The sequence below is a fragment of the Siniperca chuatsi genome, linkage group LG13, assembly GCF_020085105.1.
Source record: "Siniperca chuatsi isolate FFG_IHB_CAS linkage group LG13, ASM2008510v1, whole genome shotgun sequence".
In the NCBI taxonomy this organism is placed as follows: Eukaryota; Metazoa; Chordata; class Actinopteri; order Centrarchiformes; family Sinipercidae; genus Siniperca; species Siniperca chuatsi.
Window position 1 is genome coordinate 19,215,682 of NC_058054.1, and position 20,614 is coordinate 19,236,295.

Genomic DNA, 20,614 nt, shown 5'->3' on the forward strand with positions numbered 1-20,614 from the left:
GTTGAGTTGAAGCATTACTAACATTAATCTAATAGGCCCTATGTTTGAAACAACCAAAAATCGATTCCGAATTGCATCATTTTGTTGGACCATGTACTTTTCTTAATATAAGGAACCGCTCTATCCATGTATCATTTAAATCCAAAGTGCAGCAACACATACGATATATATCGGTTAGCTAAGTTAATATTTACAGTCATTACAAAAAACTGAGATTTGAAACTGATGTTTTCATCCATCATATCACGCGCCATCAGAGCCGCCCTCTCATTGGCTGAGCGTGTCCCATGCGTGTTGTGGTAAACAAAATCCGAGATGCGTGTGCTTGCGTAGAAGTGGTAATGGAGGATAGTGATCTACTCACAGGGGGCTTAGTTAGCTAGCTGTCTTCTTTCTCTTCTGTTCACAACTGCTGTTTCTATTGATTACGAGGTATTTACAACGCAAAGGAACAACGTCTGAATCGACCGAGAGGAGGTGGTAAGTATCTACATGTCGAGTTAGTTTACGGCCGTCCTAGAATGTTAGCTTCTTAACTCACAATGCTAATCTGATGGCTAAACTAGCCGGAACTGCTCTACAGCTAATGTCGATGCTAGGCGTCGGGTGTAGTCTATTTCCTGAGATAGATATCACTGACTTGGCGAATGATGTCTGTAAAACTTAAGTCAAAGAATTGTTTAACGGCATTATTTTTTTCAGATATAAGCCAGTTAAACTTACCAAGTCTTATGAAAACGTTAAAGCTAGCTCTGTCCACGTTTGCTAACGTCACATTATACGAATGAACTGGAGAGGATGTAACCTAACGTTATATATATTGGTTATACATGAGATAGTCGCATCCCATCACGGTGTTAACGTGAACTAGCTAGCTGTCTTGTGATTATTACTTTTTCATTTGAGAGACCCTGAGAACAAGATGGCATGTCACCTCTCAGTAGTATTCGTTAATTTGCACTGTTATGTACGTGACCAGAACTAAATGGGACTTGAATACCACTGAAAACATCTATGCTAATGGTATGTGTCGTTGCATATTCGTTATATGAATTAGCTCATGTTTCTTTAGTAACTTAGCAAGTGAGCTAATGCTTGCTGGTTGGGTTTCCACTGTGGGGCCGAATTAAAGAGACGCGGGCTTAACCAATCAGGGGCGGTTATAGTTTTTCTCAGCCCTGTCCCAGACTAGCTTGTCCCCCGCCATAGTGAGGAAACATATACAAACACGTAACCTACAACAGTGACATATAACCATACATATTTAAGTAATGTAATGCTTTCTCTACTATTTAGAACCAACGATATTAAGAATATAACGTTAATATAGTAGGAGTAATCTAATTTGCAATGTCAAAAATGTTTACCAACAAGGCTTCGCCCACTTAAAGATGTTGTCATCCCTCAGGTAACCAAGCAGTTGAAATGTTAATACTATCAGCAACCACTTTGGGAATTCCTGAAAAATAAACGTGTCGAAATATATAATGTTATGTTACTATGTAGATATTTGTTTGTAATTATTAAATTAAGCTATAGGGATGCAGGCCAGTTGAAGACGCCTGGCTGTGGGTAGAAAATATGAAATAGTTGGTTTACAATACTGAACTATTACTGAATCTAAATATCGCTTCATAAAATCACAATTTCCCCATTCACAATCCACAGGAGCTGCCATTGAGTTTTGGGATGGCGTCGGACGTGGTTTCTCAAAACCATGGTTCCAAGGGGATCATGACTTTTTACCCCACTGTTGAGGAATTCAAGAACTTCACCCGCTACATTGCATATGTGGAGTCCCAGGGAGCGCATAAAGCAGGCCTGGCTAAAGTAAGTACTGATACACTTCATGTGTTCACACAAGCAATATTCACAGCCATTGTAGTGTTTATTGGATCATATTTAGTAGCAGTAAAAAAAATGGTGAGTGAATGCAAGATAAAAAGGTAGTAATTTCTTATATCTGATTTTTCTCTGAAATTATTTTAAACATGTTCACACCAGCTTGTCAGAAAAATAAATACATTTATACCTCTAAAGCTTTGCTGGTGAATAATCCTGATGGCAAACAGTGTTAAGAAAGCAAAATAACTCACTGTCCACTTTTCTTCTGCAAGATTGTCCCACCAAAGGAATGGAAGCCTAGATGTTCTTATGATGATATAGACGATTTGGTGATACCTGCACCCATTCAGCAGGTGGTGACAGGCCAGTCGGGCCTTTTCACTCAATACAACATTCAGAAGAAGTCCATGACCGTCAGAGAGTTCCGCAAGATTGCCAACAGTGACAAGTGAGAAGTGCAGAAATTAAGGAGATTTAAGCCTGTCATTTTTTTCCTTCAGTTATCAGTAAATCTGTAGTTGAATACAATTAACTGCCTTTTTAAACTTTTGATACTGAGGTTCATTTATGGTGTTAGTACTAATTAACTGTTGTTAATGCCTTTTAATAGGTTCTGTAGTCCACATTATGATGACTTTGAGGAGCTGGAACGGAAGTACTGGAAGAATGTGACATTTAACCCTCCCATATATGGGGCAGATGTTAATGGAACACTATATGACCCTGTGAGTTAACACTTGTGAATATTCATCAGTATTGATGGGTTTTCCGATTGCTGTCTGTGTATCTGTTGTCCTGATACATAAGGGATGCTGATCATAGTGGTGTTTATTACTGTTTCAATTCTCATCTGTTGATCTTGAATTATCTGCTGTACTCCTGCAGGAAGTCAAAGAGTGGAACATTTGCCACCTGGACACCATTTTGGATACCGTTGAACGTGAAAGCGGCATCACTATTGAGGGTGTTAATACACCCTACTTGTATTTTGGCATGTGGAAGACCACCTTTGCATGGCACACTGAGGACATGGACCTCTACAGTATCAACTACTTGCACTTTGGAGAGCCCAAATCCTGGTAAAAACACAAACTATTATTTTCTTGATCAGATGCAGAAATTAGAATTTTTGATTCTTACGCATTCTTATATAATTGTTATATTAATCTAAAAATGTTTTGATATTGATTACCCACTGCTGCTTGAAACCCATAGGAATCGCAGTTAGGGGGATATGTGCTGTTAGATCTGGATGTTGATATAAAATCTTCTGTGTCACATGGAAATGGGTGTCATTTATTTAAGTAAGGGCCCTTTCACACAGAAAAGGCAGGCTTCCTATTTCATATTAGTGACACTACAGCATTGATGCAGCAGGGGATCCTATCCCAGAGTGCTTTGTTTACAAAAAAAGTTGAATAGTGAGTTGAAAAATTGGCCTCTGACTCTTTTTCCATGCAGTATTGCAACAACTGACAACACACGGCATAATATATACATAAATGCAAAATATCCGTTTACTGTGACTAAGAAGACTTATTTAAATATGTGCAGGTATTGTGTTCCTCCAGAGCATGGGAAAAGATTGGAACGTTTGGCCAAAGGTAAGAGAACAGTGGATTATTTTCTGTAGGTATATAGTATAAGACTGTTATCTATCATGGACTCTTAACATCTATCTGCTCTCTCTTCTTCTAGGGTTCTTTCCTGGTAGTTCCCAAAATTGTGAGGCCTTTTTGAGGCACAAGATGACTCTCATCTCTCCCTCTATACTGAAGAAGTATGGCATTCCATTTGATAAGGTATGACTAGAGTATTTGTTTATTTGTATTCAATGTATGTATTTCAAACAGAGGACATTTTACTTCATACCCAGCCAAATGTATAAACTGCAGTTACTAATTATTTTATTACCTCTCTATAAGATTACTCAGGAGGCTGGTGAGTTCATGGTAACTTTCCCCTATGCCTATCATGCTGGTTTCAACCACGGTTTCAACTGTGCAGAATCCACCAACTTTGCCACAGAGAGATGGATTGAGTATGGCAAGCAAGCAGTTTTGGTGAGGACGGCCAAATGACAGCATAGAAAACCATACTTAATCTAATTTGAATCTGGTTTTATCTTGCTAGTAAGAATGTAAACATACATTCAGCTATATAATAATCAACTATATCTTTATAGATGTACGTGCAACAATGTTACCTGTAACATTTGTCTTTTTGTGACTTTTTTTTCCATTAGTGCTCATGCCGTAAAGACATGGTGAAGATTTCCATGGATGTATTTGTGAAGAAATTCCAGCCAGATCGCTATGAACAGTGGCTGGCAGGGCGAGATGTGGGACCCATTGATCACTCACGGCCCACCCCAGAGGCTAAGGAGTTCCTGGGGGAGTCCTTTAATGACATCACCAGTAACTCCATGGAGAGCTGTGGGGAGGACGGAGAGCGGAAGAGGTTGGTTGTTTACTTCAGAAAAGAAAGTCCTTGTATATATGTGTTTTTGTTTAAATGGCTTATACTGTGAAATGTTTTAGCACATGCTTAGGGTGATTTAGTACTGGTGTCAGCCATGGAATGTCCAGTGACATCATGTGACTGGAGACCATCATCCCCATGACCATGTCTGTATGCCTTTTGTTGCTTGCATCAGTGGATTGGCTTAACCAACCAAGATTCCCAGTATCATTAAGCAATTGAAAGAATATATACGGGATGTGATAGATTTAATCAGACGTTAACAGAAATCCCCATGTCCTTTGTTTGTAATGTTTACAACATTTAGCAGATGCTCTTTTCCAAAGGACTTCAGAGTATTGGTCAGTATTCATAATTAAGTCAAAACCACGAGCTCAACTTAAGGTAAACATTTGACAGCAGTCATAAATTTCCTGTAAATAGATGGCCTTAAGTACTACAACACAGCCTGGGTTGGTATCTACTAGCTGTTTCCACTTTCCAACAGATTAATTATTAAATATTATAAATATTATAAAATATTTTGTGTTGGAAAATATTAGATATTTAATTTAAACTTAATATTGAACTAACAAGAATCTACTGATTCTGTAGTGCAGGTGACCATGTAAAGCAATGTGCATAAAAGCTAGTTCTTCTATAAAAGGTAAACCCTGTTAGAAAATACTTCTCTAGAATATATATAATTGCTAAGTGCTAGTTACTATTAGATTACGGACCCAATTACAACACAGCAAATCAGTACTAATTACTCTAGACAAAACAAATTACTGCTTATATGTATTAACAATTATCGAGAATTACTGGGATATGCTAATGCACTTTTCCAGGAATGCCTTGTTCCACACTCAGTTATACAGTTAGACACGATTGCACCTGAAGGTTCAGTACAACCACAGTCTTCTCTGTTGGCCACTGAAAAGCTCCACTAAAGCAGTTTTGCTAAAGTGTTGCTAAAGGGCACTCAAATGATCCAGCACTATGGTCATTTTTAAAGCTGTAGTTTTTGTGTTTGTATTGTATTGAATTCTAGTATAATAATAATAATAATTTATTATTATTAAGGTTGAGCAATGTCAACCCTTTAAAAGGGAATGTATTTCATTTTTATTTTGTTTAAATTTCTATGAACATTTTTGTTGTAAGAGGTATTTGTCAAGGTTTCGTTTCACAGCAATAAAAAAACGAAAAGAAAAGTCAGACAACCAACACATCAGTATCACTGTCAAAGTGCAAATAGGTCCCCATCCTACTATTTGTATGTGTGATATGTCATGTAGTCAAAAACAACGAACAAACCATCTACCAAACCAGACCATGGAATATCTACTAACAATAATTCCGTAAATACAATCCACAAAATGTTGATGACATGATGGTTGGAGGTGGGGAAGAGGGTCAGTCACGTCGAATCTGTTCTTGACACACCTGATGTCCATGGTGCTTTCCTACACATCCAGAGGCATTTCCCATCAAGTGAAACCATTCCTTTCATAAATATTCCAAGGATACATTTGTAATTTTACCGTACAGTTTCCTGTTATACAAAATTAAAAGGAAATGGTTTGAAGGTCTTCTGTTCTCAACTGTTGTGCCTCTGTTTGGTAAACCCTCAGCACTACACAGAGGATAGAGACCAAGAGACACAGAGTGTGTCTGGAGGTGCCTGAGGAGGTTGTTCCCAAGGATGAAGATGAGGAAGATGTGGAACAGTATGGAAAACGCCCCAGGCTAAGCCTTATACCTCCACGTACTATGTCACAAGATTGCAAGCGAAATAAAGGTATTCTCACCGTTTTGCTTATCTTACTAGTTTCCTGTAGAGTAGCTAAGCCTCTAATAACAGTTGTTGTGTGGTGTAAGAAAGTGCAATAAAAGTGTGCATTTTTCACCCTCACCTCCTAAACAGTCCTCTGATTTAATTTACAGGCCCACCAAAGTTGGTTGTTACACCAACCAAGCTCACTTTATTGGATCCATTTCACAGGGGCTTGACCCAAAGTAACAGTGATGTAAGCCGTCCCCCTCATTATACCAAGACTCGTGCGCCTGCGATCTCGTCTCAGTCCCAGCACAGAAACGGACATCTTTCAGTTTCAGCGGCACCTACATGGACAGAAGCCACCGCCCAGCCTGCCCGCAAAATGGGGGTAGCCAGCCTGCTCTTCCACAGGACTCTGAGTCCAAAAGACACTCTTCAAGTGCACAGCTACACTCTAGAAAAGCAGCAGCAGCCTCACACGCAGCTGCAGGTGCACAGCTATGCCAGAGAGCATCAACCCCGTCATCTCCAGCACAAAACCTGTACCCCATCACACACACAGGTTCAGTCCTCGTCTCAGGCACCAAGCTGTGAAAAAACGGAGCCACAGCCAGAATCCAAGATTATTCTTACCAAAGTAGCACTGAATGAATCACAGGGTCTTGTGGAGCAGGACCAAAAGGAGGACAAACTTAAAATGTCAATACCTGTGGAGGCTCAGGATGAAGCGGAGAAGCCTGAAGTTGAGCCCACCAGCAAGTCTGCATCCTCTCAAACTCAAACACAACCCAGAGAGTTGAGCAAAACGGAGATGGAGGCCCCCAAGAACAACAAGCGAAAGGTCTGAGTTTTTTTTTTTTTTGGGGGGGGGGGTAATAGAAAATGCGTTACAAACTCTCATAACAAAGATGCAACAGGTGAAATGTAATGTTATAATGTTGTCATTGTTGGCTCTCTGTACACTGTGGCGCATGTTTGAGCACAGGTTATGTTCTATGCTGCATGCATTGCCTTTTCTGTCAACTTAACAAGTTTAGATTTGATCAGGAGTGGCTACAAGCTATTCTGGATAATAATGTTAAGTTTATATTTAGTGCTCATAGATATTGCTTCATAAAGCTATTGTGTGTGTGTGTGTGTGTGTGTGTGTGTGTAGGTAGACACTGAAGGGGAAAAAAAAACAGCAACAAGACTTTTTGGTGGCTCTATACTGGTGCATTTTCCTTGCATGATGTTTGCATACTAATCTCTTTGAGCATAATTACTAATTCAACTAACAGAACATTATTCCAAAATCTGCCATGATTGTTCAATGTTATTCATGTTGTTCAAACCACAGAGTAACCAATGCCCCCTTGCGGACAGTGGCATTGTCATCCTGAAAGACACTGTTCCTGTCAGGAAACCAATGCCTGTTGAGATGAAGGTGATCGCTCAGAATCATAACGTAAGTAGTTACCAGCTGTGACCAAATTCTCAAAGGGATAAATGGACCCAATGTTTATCGGGAAATGTATGCATACCACTACAGCACTCCCAATAAGCCTCATAATGGGAAGACTTCATGGCAACTGATGTTATGTTCATTGCTACAGATACAGTATAATCCCTGTTTCTGAAGTTTTGTCTTGCTATACGCTTCTTACTCCAGCAGGTGTCAGAAGAGCAGTCATATTGCAAGTCGGAAGTGAAGAAGCAACAGCATCAGGCACAGCTCTGTAAGCTGCCCCGTCATCACCCTCTAATCAGAGAGGTGCACAGTGACGATGGTACGCAATTGTTTATTTAATCTGCATAATATAGTAGTATGTTGTGTGGTGCCAGTTAACCAAGCACTACATTTACAGTAATAATATTAGGTCCAGTTTTAATGACCATTTCTACCCATTTTAATCTATTTCCAATACCTTTTTTCTCATGGACTTATCATGGCTTAAATTTCTCTTTTCTCATCCTCACACCCCATTTTTTAAAAATCTTAATGCTTCCCACCACCTTCTTCATTCACACTACCCCTCTGTCTTTCATCCCATCATCCTATCTCTAGATGTGTATGTAGATGTCGAGGTCGAGCAAGAGGAGAAAGAGGAGTGGGCAAAGCCGCTAACTCAGCTGTGGCAGTGTCGGCCATATAACCCTCAGGCAGAGAGAGAGTACAACAAGAGCATGGGCCAGCAGGCCCCCTACTGCTCCATCTGCCTGCTCTTCCACACTTACCATCAGGTGACATCTACAAGCATGTTATGCTTTTATGAAGTTAGTTCTGTTATTTAATTTTCTTAATACCACCCGTTTGCATCTATATTGAGTGGACAGGTGTAGTTATCAGTATCAGCATAAATAAGTGGCATTTATGCCAATCAACTTTTAAAGCAGACACGAATTAATGCATTTTAGAGAAAATATTGTGATTGACTGTGTAGTGCAATGGTTGGTTATTGTTCATGGCCACTAGAACCAGGAACAGAAAATACAATCTTTTGGATGATTCATTATATTTTATATCAAAACTCAAGTCAAAAATACACGTCTTTATTAATGCTTTACTTAAATTATGGCTTATTGTTGTTATGTCTGTTGTAGAAAGTTTAATTGATATTTAAATTCACTAATAATTATATACTTATATTCTATAAGTTATATATTTCTAATTTTTACAAAGTTAAAGCTTAAGTAGGCAATATTATTTCATTATAATTTCAGTTGATATACCTAATTTTGACCATTGCATGTCACAATATTTAATTGAAGGGTTCCTTTAAAAAAGAAAAAAAAAGTCTTTTTAGAAACTGTATACGGTCTGACTCAAACAACCAATCAGGCTTAGCTAACACATAGCTAGCCAATCACAGTGACTCTGTACAAACAAGGGTCATCCGGTTTCTACGTGTCTTGGTTCCTCCCTTCCAGAGCCATGTAAAGAAGTGTGTTATGTGAGTGTGGTGTAATGCTTTCACCTTTCAGACAGGGCTTGGAGCAGGAGAGGGCGATGGCGCAATTTGTTATTTTATCTTTATTGTGCACGGTGGGCTTATGGTGCTTGTGAACTGGTGTGTGTTAGTACCTGTGGGCTCTGGTGGTGCAGTGGGGCACTGACCACATCCAGCTTCGCCCTTATCCGCTCTCTACATGAATCTGCTCCGATCCTCTCTGCTAGGTTCAGCAGATACATTTCCAAAACCTCTTTTGCAGCGTATAGCAGGCTACAAAACGAGCCCTGGAAGGGAGGAACCAAGACAAGTACAAATCGGATGACCGTAGTTTGTACAGAGTTGCTGTGATTGACTAGTTATGTGCTAGCTAAGCCTGATTGGTTGTTTGATTTGGACCAGGTCCAATTTATTTAAAAAAATAAAATAAAATAAAAATAAATACAAAGGGGCAGGAGCCCACAGACAAAACAATTTTGAAAGGAACCCTTCAATTAAATATTGTTAGTGGCATGCAATGGTCACAATTAAGTAAACTGAGGAATTGATCCATCTGATATTCATTTAAGGAATGTGTGAAATACTTTGCTAACAAGCGCTCCCAAGTCTGAGTCCAGTAGTGGGAGTTCCAGTGTGACGTTGGTGAACCGTCCAGGGGGCCGCCAGTGGTCCAAGCCACTCATCCCTGAGATGTGTTTCAACACCCAAACTAGCAAGATGAACGATAGCGGGGAGGGACAGCTGTCTAACCCTCATGTAGCAGAGGATGGGACCAGCAGGCTGGTCAGCTGCGCTCAGTGCTGCGTCCGTGTACATACCAGTAAGCCCCTTTTCTGTGATGAGCAGGTATCTAAAGAATGAATAGGTAGGATTGTTGGATTGTTAAATGAATTCTATCTTGCATAAGGTACATTCAGATCCTTTGTTATTCATAAGGAAACCACCACTCAGCGCTTATTCTTAAAAATACACACAGTTACAGTGGTGTGAAAAAGTGTTTGCCCCCTTCCTGATTTCTTATTTTTTTGCATGTTTGTCACACTTAAATGTTTTAGATCATCAAACAAATTTAAATATTAGTCAAAGATAACACAAGTAAACACAAAATGCAGTTTTTAAATGAAGGTTGTTATTATTAAGGGAAAACAAAATCCAAACCTACATGGCCCTGTGTGAAATAATGATTGCCCCCTAAACCTAATAACTGGTTGGGCCACCCTTAGCAGCAACAACTGCAATCAAGCGTTTGCGATAACTTGCAATGAGTCTTTTACAGCGCTGTGGAATTTTGGCCCACTCATCTTTGCAGAATTGTTGTAATTCAGCCACATTGGAGGGTTTTTGAGCATGAACTGCCTTTTTAAGGTCATGCCACAGCATCTCAATAGGATTCAGGTCAGGACTTTGACTAGGCCACTCCAAAGTCTTCATTTTGTTCTTCAGCCATTCAGAGACCCCACAACAACATCCAAAGAACTGCAGGCCTCACTCACCTCAGTTAAGGTCAGTGTTCATGACTCCACCATAAGAAAGCGACAGAAATGGCCTGCATGGCAGAGCTCCAAGACGAAAACCACTGCTGAGCAAAAAGAACATTAAGGCTCGTCTCATTTTTGCCAGAAAACATCTTGATGATCCCCAAGACTTTTGAGAAAATACTCTGTGGACTGACGAGACAAAAGTTGAACTCTTTGGAAGGTGTGTGTCCCATTACATCTGGCGTAAAAGTAACACCGCATTTCAGAAAAAGAACATCATACCAACATTAAAATATGGTGGTGGTAGTGTGATGGTCTGGGGCTGTTTTTTGCCCAGTCTCTTTCTCTCTCTCCTTAATAATAATAACCTTCATTTAAAAACTGCATTTTGTGTTATCTTTGACTAATATTTAAATTTGTTTGATGATCTGAAACATTTAAGTGTGACAAACATGCAAAAAAATAAGAAATTAGGAAGGGGGAAAACACTTTTTTACACCACTGTATATCAAAAACAGCCATCACTAAAGGACATAAATGGATTATGAATGGATGCGCAAACACACCTGTGTATTTTAATTAATTAATTTTTGTCTTTTCTAAAAATGTTTTTTTATGTTGGTGTAGCCTGGCCTGATACAAATAGTTTGCAGGTGTTGGGTCACAATGAAGTAAAGTAAAAATCCATGCACACTGCTCTCATTCCCAGTTTTATTTTATGTAGGCATGACACAATGTTTTGATTGCAGATTCCTTATCTATGATCCAAATGTTCACACATAACATTAATGTTCTCATAAAATAACAACAAGTACAGGGAATGAAACCACAGGGTGCGGGTGATTAATTTATAAATTTCTTTTTTTCATCAATTAAATAACCAGCCAAACATCACTAATAATCATGCTGAGAAATGAAGCCTGTGAGAAGTGAATGTGTGACATGTACTTGTCTGATCCTGTTCAGGTTGCTATGGTGTGTCTGGGGATGAAGCAGAACTAGACGGCTGGCTGTGCGCTCGCTGTGAGGCTGATGCCATCACTGAGGTTAGTTAATTGGGCTACTAATAGTAGATTTAATTATTTTAGAAGTCATTATTTCGATACAAATAATTAAGAATTCCTCATCATACTGATAACAGACAAACTCAAAAAAATATAGCAGCAAAGTTGTTGTGCCCCTGTACCAGGTCACCAAGTATTATCAGAATCAGAAATACTTTATTGATCCCTGAGGGAAACTCTTTCGTTACAGCTGCTCACTATCACGTCAGTGCACACAGCAATAGAAGTACTAAGCAAATCAAAATACTATAAAACACCATACACTATAATGCAGGTAAGATAAATTAAGTACAAGTGGATATAAGTATAAAAGCTAAAATAAGTGTAAGTACCAAAGTGGATTTAGAGGTTGAAAAGTATGTACGGTATAATACAATGTAATAATAGAAGTAATAGTGCAATAATGAGTACTTTCAAGTTAAGTGTAGCTTATTAAGAGGATTATGAGACGGTGGATATTGCACAGTAGTAACAGAAGTATGAATAAATATCAATAAGTATTACAGTAACGTTAATGAAGTCCAGTTTAGTGACTTAGGGTCATATAGACTGACACTTAGAGGGAGGAGTTAAAGAGTTTGATGGCCACAGGCAGAAATGACTTCCTGTGGTGCATTTTGGGGGGATGAGTCTTTCGCTGAAGGTACTCCTTTGCTTGACCAGCACGTCATGGAGTGGGTGGGAGACACTGTCCAAGATGGCGTGTAGTTTGGCCAGCATCCTCCTCTGTGACACCACCGCCAGAGAGTCCAGCTCCACCCCCACAGTGTCACTGGCCTTACGGATCAGTTTGTTGAGTCTGTTAGTGTCCACTACCCTCAACCTGCTGCCCCAGCATGCAGCAGCATACAGGATAGCACTGGCCACCACAGACTCATAAAACATCTTCAGCATTGTCCGGTAGATGTTGAAGGACCTCAGCCTCCTCAGGAAATAGAGGCGGCTCTGGCCCTTCCTGTAAAGAGCTTGAGTGTTCTTAGCCCAGTCCAGTTTATTGTCCATATGTAGTCCCAGGTACTTGAAATTCTCTACAGTGTCCACACTGACCCCCTGGATGGAAACTGGGGTTTCACTGATGCCTTGGCCTTTTATAGATCTACCATCAGCTCCTTAGACTTTGTCGCATTGAGCTGCAGATGGTTCTGCTGACACCATGAGAAAAAGTTCCCCACCGCAGCCCTGTACAGGGGCTGTGGTGGGTAAGTATAGAACATTTGGTGACTGTTCAATGGTATCACGAAGTGCAGCATCATGGATTATGATCAACAGTAAGCTCAGTGAGTAAATTGGTTGGAAAAGCCTAGAGAAATGTGATTAATGCACAAATGTTTTATTTTTGTAAAAATACTAATTTCATGTCTGCAAGGTGTTCGTTTTTCTGATTAAACGTGCTAACGGCTTCAAGTGAAAACCATATGTTGTGACGTTAAGGATTTAATACTGAAGAAACAGCTGTATTCACAGCTCACTTCCTCAGATGACAGACCAGGGCCAATGGTTGACAGCCACTGTCACCAGTATGTAATATCAAAAGATATACCATAATGATCCCATGCAGGGAAATTAAGTGGTTTTTTTTTTTTTATTTGAAGTTAATTGCAGCTGCTGCTGCAGCCAAAACCACTGTGGCACCATTGTGAGTATCGTGATGGCGTCTTTGTTTTACTGCAGCTCTATTTTGCCTTTTTAAGTACTTTAAACAAACATGTATGTGCATGTGCACCCTGTTTCAATCAATCAAATCAATTAGTTTTCCCCAACTTTATTTGTCAAATGTATCTTTAAATTTCCTGTTCTTTCAGCATTCCTGTCTGCTCAGAACAAGAGATTGTTGTGAAACATTCTGGGAATGTGGCCCAAGCTTGACACAAACACTTTTTGACCACAAGTAGGCAATGCTTCACTTTATAGTTCATTGTAACACCTCAGTGGACTTTGGTTTCTTGTTTTAAGTTGTCTGGTTTTCAATTTTAGAATCTTTGAGCTGAAGGATTCTTATTTTTAATTCTTATAAGTATCTTTTAAGTATATTAAGAATTATAGTCATTTCGTTTATAGAAATATTACAACATCTAATGCCACAGATGTTCTAAAAGGAGTTCTAGCCATTCCTCGTGTTTTTAATGTGGCTAAAAATTACAGGTTTTAGGAAAGTGCATGTGTGCAGTGGGTTATAAGGATCAGCAATGGATTGAGCTTTACATAGCTGATACCTATCTATGCGATCCAGTAGAGATTGGGTTATCCCCAGTTTAAGCAATAAATATTATACAACATCGGAATTTAGATGTGATGAAGATAAAGGAGTCTGTTGCCAGAGTTAGTATTTTTTTTTAAATAATACATTGTAGTGTGTTACTTCCTCCAGGACTGCTGTCTGTGTTCCTTGAGAGGGGGAGCTCTCCAGAGAGCCAACAATGACAAGTAAGTAGCAGACAACAGTGCTTCCACCATAGAGCTTTCATTTGTGGACCAGAAGCTGTATTACAGAAACTACCCAACTTTGAAGTTTTGTGATTATTGTTTAGCAGTCATGGAAATCTGAGCTGATTTTAGGACAGGCAGGAAGGTGGTATTGGTTGAACATTTTAGTTATATCCACTAGTGCAGCATGAGGGCACCCCTGAAGATGTAGTGTTTTCAGGGAGGTTAAAGTGCCCTAACATCTTCTTAAAGATCATGGGCTCTTATAGAAGTAGAATGTAGAAAACCCTCTGTTCAGATTTCCCAGTGCCACATGTGCTTTTTCTAAGAAAATATGATCTTGTTCCATTAAGGAGAATGTCGTCATGGTCACAGTCATAAACTTGTGAAAGTAAAGGCAAGAAAATGTACTAAAGAAGGATTTATGTTTACAAAACAGCTCAGGCATAGTGAATCTGACTGGTTGCTACACAGCAGATTGTTATGCTTATCATTTGCTCTCCTTTGACCACATTAAGTCTGCCTGTTTCTTCTGTCTGTTATTGCTGAAATCCATCTGGTAAATCAAGATGCTTAAGCTTTTTATGCAAACATGCACACAACATACACAGTAGATGTGTGAGTGTGCAGTTGTTACACACCCTCAGCCTGTGGTTACACGTTATCGCTCAGTGTAGGGCGCAGTAAGTGAATGTCGGTTGAAGTTACAGGAAGTGACTTTCAACCGAAGCAACTTTTTCCCATCAGCCATCTATCATGAATGGCTTATGACAGATCTACTTAGTTGTTCAGAATAATGCACCATATATATTTTGGCAATATCTTGGTATCATCTTCTATGAATAGGTTACTACAGGCTGTACTATAGTAAACTATAGTGTAGTATTTTACCTTTTTTGATCAGGAATGCTTGTGGTTTATCTAAATATTGTTTATGTAATTGTATTAGAGCTGGGACAACTTATTGTGGATATCAGTTACAACATGAAATGCCATTAAAATGTAAAATGAAATATTTTTTTCATCACATGGTTTGAAATCACAAGGTCCGCTTACTAGCTTTTTCTGAGCTCTCAAGTGCACATCATGGTCTTCAACACTTTATGGGAATGTTTTTGTCACATTTATTAATTCTTGAACTGAGCACAATCTTGTAAAGGAATCTTTAGCTTAGCTTAAGCTCTGTCTTAAGTTTGGGATTGTTACCACATTACTTAATGCATGCTCTAACATTTCTAGAAACATTGCACCCTGGACTTTGAATTGTTTGTCCTGAATCTACTTCATGTTTGCCTTCACACAGGTGGGTTCATGTTCTGTGTGCCATCACTGTGCTGGAAGCTCGCTTTGTCAACATCACTGAGCGGGGCCCCATTGACCTCTCTGCAATCCCACTGCCACGGTTCAAACTGGTAAGATTCACTACAGTCACAGCAGTCTGCTGTACATTTGGTCTAACTGCAGTGATTTAGATCTTGAGACCTGTTTTGTAGCCTTGGGCACTTGTTGATTTGATGTGCGAGAATCCTGAAATTGAACTGTAGTTGCCCTGCCTCTTTGCTGTTTTACTCTCTTATTCAAAACTGTTCTCAAGTACTTTAATGTGAATATTTTTTGACGTACAGTAAACTGTTGTTGGTTTGTATATCTCACTCCTGTTGTGATGCCTATCTACCTAATCTTGGCATCATGAGTCAGGTCTATTTTTCCACTACCAAGCACTTTTATCACATACACAGATTGGATTTTTGGTAAACAGAGCTGTACTCAGATGGCATCTGTTTGGGGTTCTTCTCACTGAGGACACACATTTTACCTAATGAAACTGGTGTGGCGTCTGTTGGCTGTCCTTGCTCAGTTTCACTTCTCACTCTGGCACCTGAATGTTTCTGGGGATTTTTCAGTTGCGTAACAGAGTTGTGACATTCTTTTTTTTTTTTTTTAAACTTCTGTCTTGTATATGAGTCACATACAACCATTGTGTTGGAAATAATGCAGGACTGCCTTCACAATTGTTGGCCTTGTCTCCCATCCGACTTGATCTCAAAGGAGCCTTTCTCTATTAATATACTTCTAAATAAAGGCAGTTGTGTAATTTCCCTCTAACATATGTGTTCCAGTTCGTGTCTGGTTCTGCCTTTTACTCCCTTTGACAACTTTTTTTATCTTTCTCCCTCTCATCCTCCCCACTTGGCTTGTTTCCTTTCTCCTCCTTTCCTTCCCCTGTACTTCCTTTACTGTAACGTGTCACTCATACCTTTTCCTCCTGACCCCTATTTTCCCCCTCTTTGTCATTCTGGTAGAAGTGTGCATACTGCAGGAAACGGATGAAGAGAGAGGTGAAGGGCTGCTGTGTCCAGTGCTCGCACGGGCGCTGCTCCACTGCTTTTCACCCCACCTGCGCTCAGGCAGCTGGTATCCTCATGCACCCAGATGACTGGCCGTTCATAGTCTTCATCACCTGCCACAGACACAGAGCGCCCATCATACCTGAGGTAACCTAGCAGAAACTCAGTCAAGCCAATAGTAATGGATTAGGTGCAAAAGGTCACATAATTTCTACATACATTATCTTGTGAAGCTGTGTTAACATTTTGGGGGGGGTTGGTGAGAAAAAACAGTTAACTGGAGCATTTCTTGTTTGAAAAAACAAAAAGCCGATCATGTGACAGACACTCCCATGTTGCTCTGTGTCTGATCTCACTGTTTTGGATAAGGTTGTTTAGCTGAAAGGGAAGCTGAAAATCCAGTACTGAAATGACTCATTTTTCCACAAGCACTTTCTTTGTTTTGAGAACTGACATGCATGTTGTGGGGAAAAGCCAAGTTTACACTCTTAACCTTTTGAGAGTGTTTTTGTCTGTTGAAAAAAATGCTGCATGTAAACACCTTTATTTCTTTTTTTTTTCTTTCCTCATTGTTAGTTTCCTTCCATGAAATCCGAGTTTAGTGATTTATACAGCAGGAAGGTGGCATAATCAGCAGGCCCACACAAGCTCAGTCAGACACCAAAGGAAACAAGATTCCAGACACTAATACTGACAGTTACTCATACTGCTCAGTTAGTCGTTTTTCCTCCTGTTTGTGTTCAGTTAAATCACTTTTACTGTCGTAATTGAAGCTTGTTTGCATTGCTGTTAAGAACTGTTGTCATTTGTTGGTATAATTTCCAGTCACATTTTAAGTTGACTATAAATAATTTTTTCCCATTTCATAAGATGGATAAATGCATCTATCTTGGTGTTATTGTACATTATGGACAAAGAGGATCTTTGTGAAGACTGTCTAATTAGCCTTGCATCTTAGCTTCCAGCACTGGTTTAGTCAGCTGTGCAGCACAGTAAGACTGTTTTCTAACCTCTCAAAACTACCACAGGGATTGTTACTTCCGTACACGTTCACACTGCTTTGATTCACTAATTGGGGAATGCAGACATGTTTGGTCCTGTCAAGAGATATGCTGCAACAAAATTATGTAAATGAACTTTCTGTGTATGTTTCTTTGTTGCTGTTGTGGGCTATGTGACTACAAGTCTGGGCTTGCTTGTGTAAATCCTCAGCTTTCATGCTCAAATGTATTTTGTAGCATGAAGCAGAGAGCAGTCTGATTTTTTTGGGCACATTACTGACCAAATATTGTTTTAGTGATTAGAAGACTAATCCGTGCTGAGATATCTTTATAGACTTGTGCTGTTTATTGCTCTACAATGACTTATTTTTTCTATGACAGTTAGCACTGTAGAGTGATATGTTTTTAAGACTTACTCTCAGTTTCTGTCCCATAGCGCAACAAGGCTTCCATGCGAGAGCTGGCAGTGGGGCAGAGGGTTATCTGTAAATACAAAAACGGCCGTTACTACCACAGCGAAGTGGTGGAACTGACCACAGCCACCTTCTACGAGGTTGTGTTCGACGACGGGTCCTACAGCGACAACCTCTTCCCAGAGGACATTGAGGTTAATAGAATTGCTTCTAATTGTTATTTATGCTGTCAAGTGAAAAGATATTAAGGGACGAAGTGTAGTAACACACACACAGATAAACTCAGTGAGACTTAAATAATAGATATCAAGTCATACCATTTGAGTTTCCTGTTTAGACAAGTTTCCTTTACTAACGCATAGCCTGAGTTCACCATTCGCTCTCTTTTCAGAACCGTGACTGCGTCCGGCTCGGCCCACCCGCCGAAGGCGATGCTGTTCAAGTGCGATGGACAGATGGGTTGATATATGGAGCTAAGTTTGTAGCGTCACACTCCATCCCTATGTACCTGGTAAACCTCCCCTCATCTGTCTCTCTTTTTTCTGACTCGGGCGCTGACATCTAAAAGGCTTTCTCAGTTTGTTCAAGCCACGTCAGGATGTTGGGTTACGTTCCTCATCCTCAAAATGTGGGTGGTCTGTGTGGTTTAAAGTAAAAATGTTGAGACATAAAAAAATAGATAAATGCACTTATATTAATGAGCTAGGTTATCTGGCTTGGCACTTTCTCCTTTAATTATGTTTGGTGGTCTATTAGAGAGAAATTATGACCTAACACAACAGCCTGCATATTATTGTAGTTTTACTACCCAGTTTAACAGTTATATACAGTGATTTATTGCAGCATGTGAGTAAAGTGCTTAAATTGCCTTTTAATAAAATAACTTTAAAGCAGCATTCATGCAAATACATGGCAGTGAATGGAATTTTTATGCACATTATGTATATTAACAATTTCATTTACTGCATCCGTGTGTGTGTGTGTGTGTGTGTGTGTGTCTGCCTGCCTACAGGTGGAGTTTGAGGATGGATCACAAATATCTGTAAAGCGAGAAGACATCTACACTCTAGATGAGGATCTGCCCAAACGAGTCAAGTCACGAATGGTAATTTAAAATCCCCCATTTTATCATCAGGTCTCTGAACCTTTTATGCTAAGACAAAGTGTTGTGATGTGTGCTAGGTGTAACTCATAACATAAGTTATTGTATGTTTGAGATCTGCAGCCGCAGCAAGAACTAATTTATATTTCCGATGTTATGCTCGTTCCTCAGTCGGTGGCGTCAGACATGCGCTTCGAGCTCTTCACACAGAACGAAGTCAAACAGAACTCCAAAAGGCAACGGGTCATCAACTCTCGATACCGAGAGGACTACATCGAGCCCGTCATCTACCGAGCCATCATGGAGTGATGTCCATTTCTTTCTCCTCCTGCTTTCCACCTCTCCTTCTCCACCTTATCAACTCACCACAGAGAGATGCAGCTCCAGGTCTTTGTTTCTTGGTCTGGCTACTGCTGATAGGAACGACCAACCTCCCTTCTCCTCCTTCCATGGCCTGTCAGGCTACATATTTATAAACTACGGCTGGGACTTTAAATTACTTTTGTGTGCATCGAATAATATTCTTAGACCTCTGTTTCCCATCACACTCTTTTGGATTACATTTTCTTCCTCCATTTCATTATTTTTTTTCTTTTTCTCAGGAAGAAGCCATCAATGAATTATTAAATATAGAAAAGGTTGGACTATCTAACTGGGGCAAGTTGTTTGTTTTTTTTCCCTCTACCACCACATTTAGCAGCTGTCAAGTAAATACAGCTTCACACATTATACAATGGACAGTTTTTTCTACTTTAGTGATATTTCTTCTATAAATGACCTTTTGCTCTTGAAATAGTTATTTTCATAATAATTTATCATAATATTTTGCAGTGAAGAAAATTGTGCTTGGGTCAGTTTTTGAAGTTAATAAAGTTAAACAAAGGTAGAACTGTAAACTTTGAGCCAATCAGCTGTTGACCATGATAACAATTCGACTCGTCAATTTGACTCATCAAGAACTGTGTTAAGTTGTAACCCCAAAGAAATTAAATAATGTCTAAAGGTCACTTTTTGACACATCTTCAGATTGTACTTATAATTCCATGTGTTGCATTACATGGTTCGTAAGTATGTCTTCTCATAGGTGTGTCATTGTGCATCTACTGTGAAGATAGAAGAAAACTAGACATGTTTTAATGGCCCAAGCCTTACATTTCAAAGGGCCAAGCATTGGTTTTTCTAAAGCTTAAGGTTTATTATAACTATTGTAATTAATGTTATTATTACACTTTATTTATGCGAGTGCATTGAGTTTGAGAACAAAGCTATTTTTGTCATGTCGTTTTCACAATCTGTAGAAAACCTCAGATGTATTTATATTTATTATATTGATAGGTTTTCAAACATCACATGTTTAAATTTTGAGACTCGCTTTTCCTGTATTGGGATTGGAAGGTGTGAATGCCAATCTGGCTCAAGTCCATCTCTAAGCAAAAAGCACTTATTGTTATCTCCTGCCACAGGACATTTACCAGCCTCCACTAAGTTTAGATTTTTTTGTTTCTGATAAAAGCTAGCTCTGGGGATGAACATTGTAATGAGGTTATAGTTTAATCCCAAATAAACAGAAAAGTGGTAAGAGGATAATTTTTCACACAGGCAAGTAAAACGGTCTGATTGAGGTTACCCATGGGCACAGTATGTACTGTAAAAGGGTTGTGAGCTCGGTTCATTAATGCTTTGTGTGCCCTGAGGAAGTAAACAGTTCTTGAAAAATTTCAATGAAATGTCTCTGGGTAATTTTTGGACTGATTCAGCTGAATTTT

At 39.4% G+C, this 20,614-nt stretch overlaps 1 protein-coding gene across 3 annotated transcripts; it reads left to right on the top strand.

The window, feature by feature from the left end:
- Positions 1–279: 279 nt before the first annotated feature.
- On the top strand, positions 280–20,570 carry LOC122887248 (lysine-specific demethylase 4A-like). 3 transcript variants are annotated; one of them, XM_044220264.1, is made up of 23 exons: positions 286–480; positions 1,669–1,830; positions 2,118–2,293; positions 2,456–2,570; positions 2,731–2,924; positions 3,400–3,449; positions 3,544–3,647; positions 3,771–3,908; positions 4,091–4,305; positions 5,943–6,109; positions 6,256–6,929; positions 7,428–7,535; positions 7,740–7,857; positions 8,136–8,311; positions 9,625–9,838; positions 11,463–11,542; positions 13,929–13,984; positions 15,288–15,396; positions 16,288–16,479; positions 17,770–17,940; positions 18,138–18,257; positions 18,759–18,851; positions 19,020–20,570. In XM_044220264.1, the coding sequence occupies exons 2-23, from the start codon at positions 1,690–1,692 to the stop codon at positions 19,155–19,157; spliced, it is 3,549 nt and encodes a 1,182-aa protein (XP_044076199.1). In that variant the 5' UTR covers positions 286–480; positions 1,669–1,689; the 3' UTR covers positions 19,158–20,570. The 3 variants fall into 3 exon arrangements, with proteins under 3 accessions (XP_044076201.1, XP_044076199.1, XP_044076200.1); XM_044220265.1 differs by having other exon boundaries at positions 7,743–7,857; XM_044220266.1 differs by lacking the exons at positions 13,929–13,984; positions 15,288–15,396; positions 16,288–16,479; ... (2 more) ...; positions 18,759–18,851; positions 19,020–20,570 and adding an exon at positions 13,363–13,915 and having other exon boundaries at positions 280–480.
- Positions 20,571–20,614: the final 44 nt, after the last annotated feature.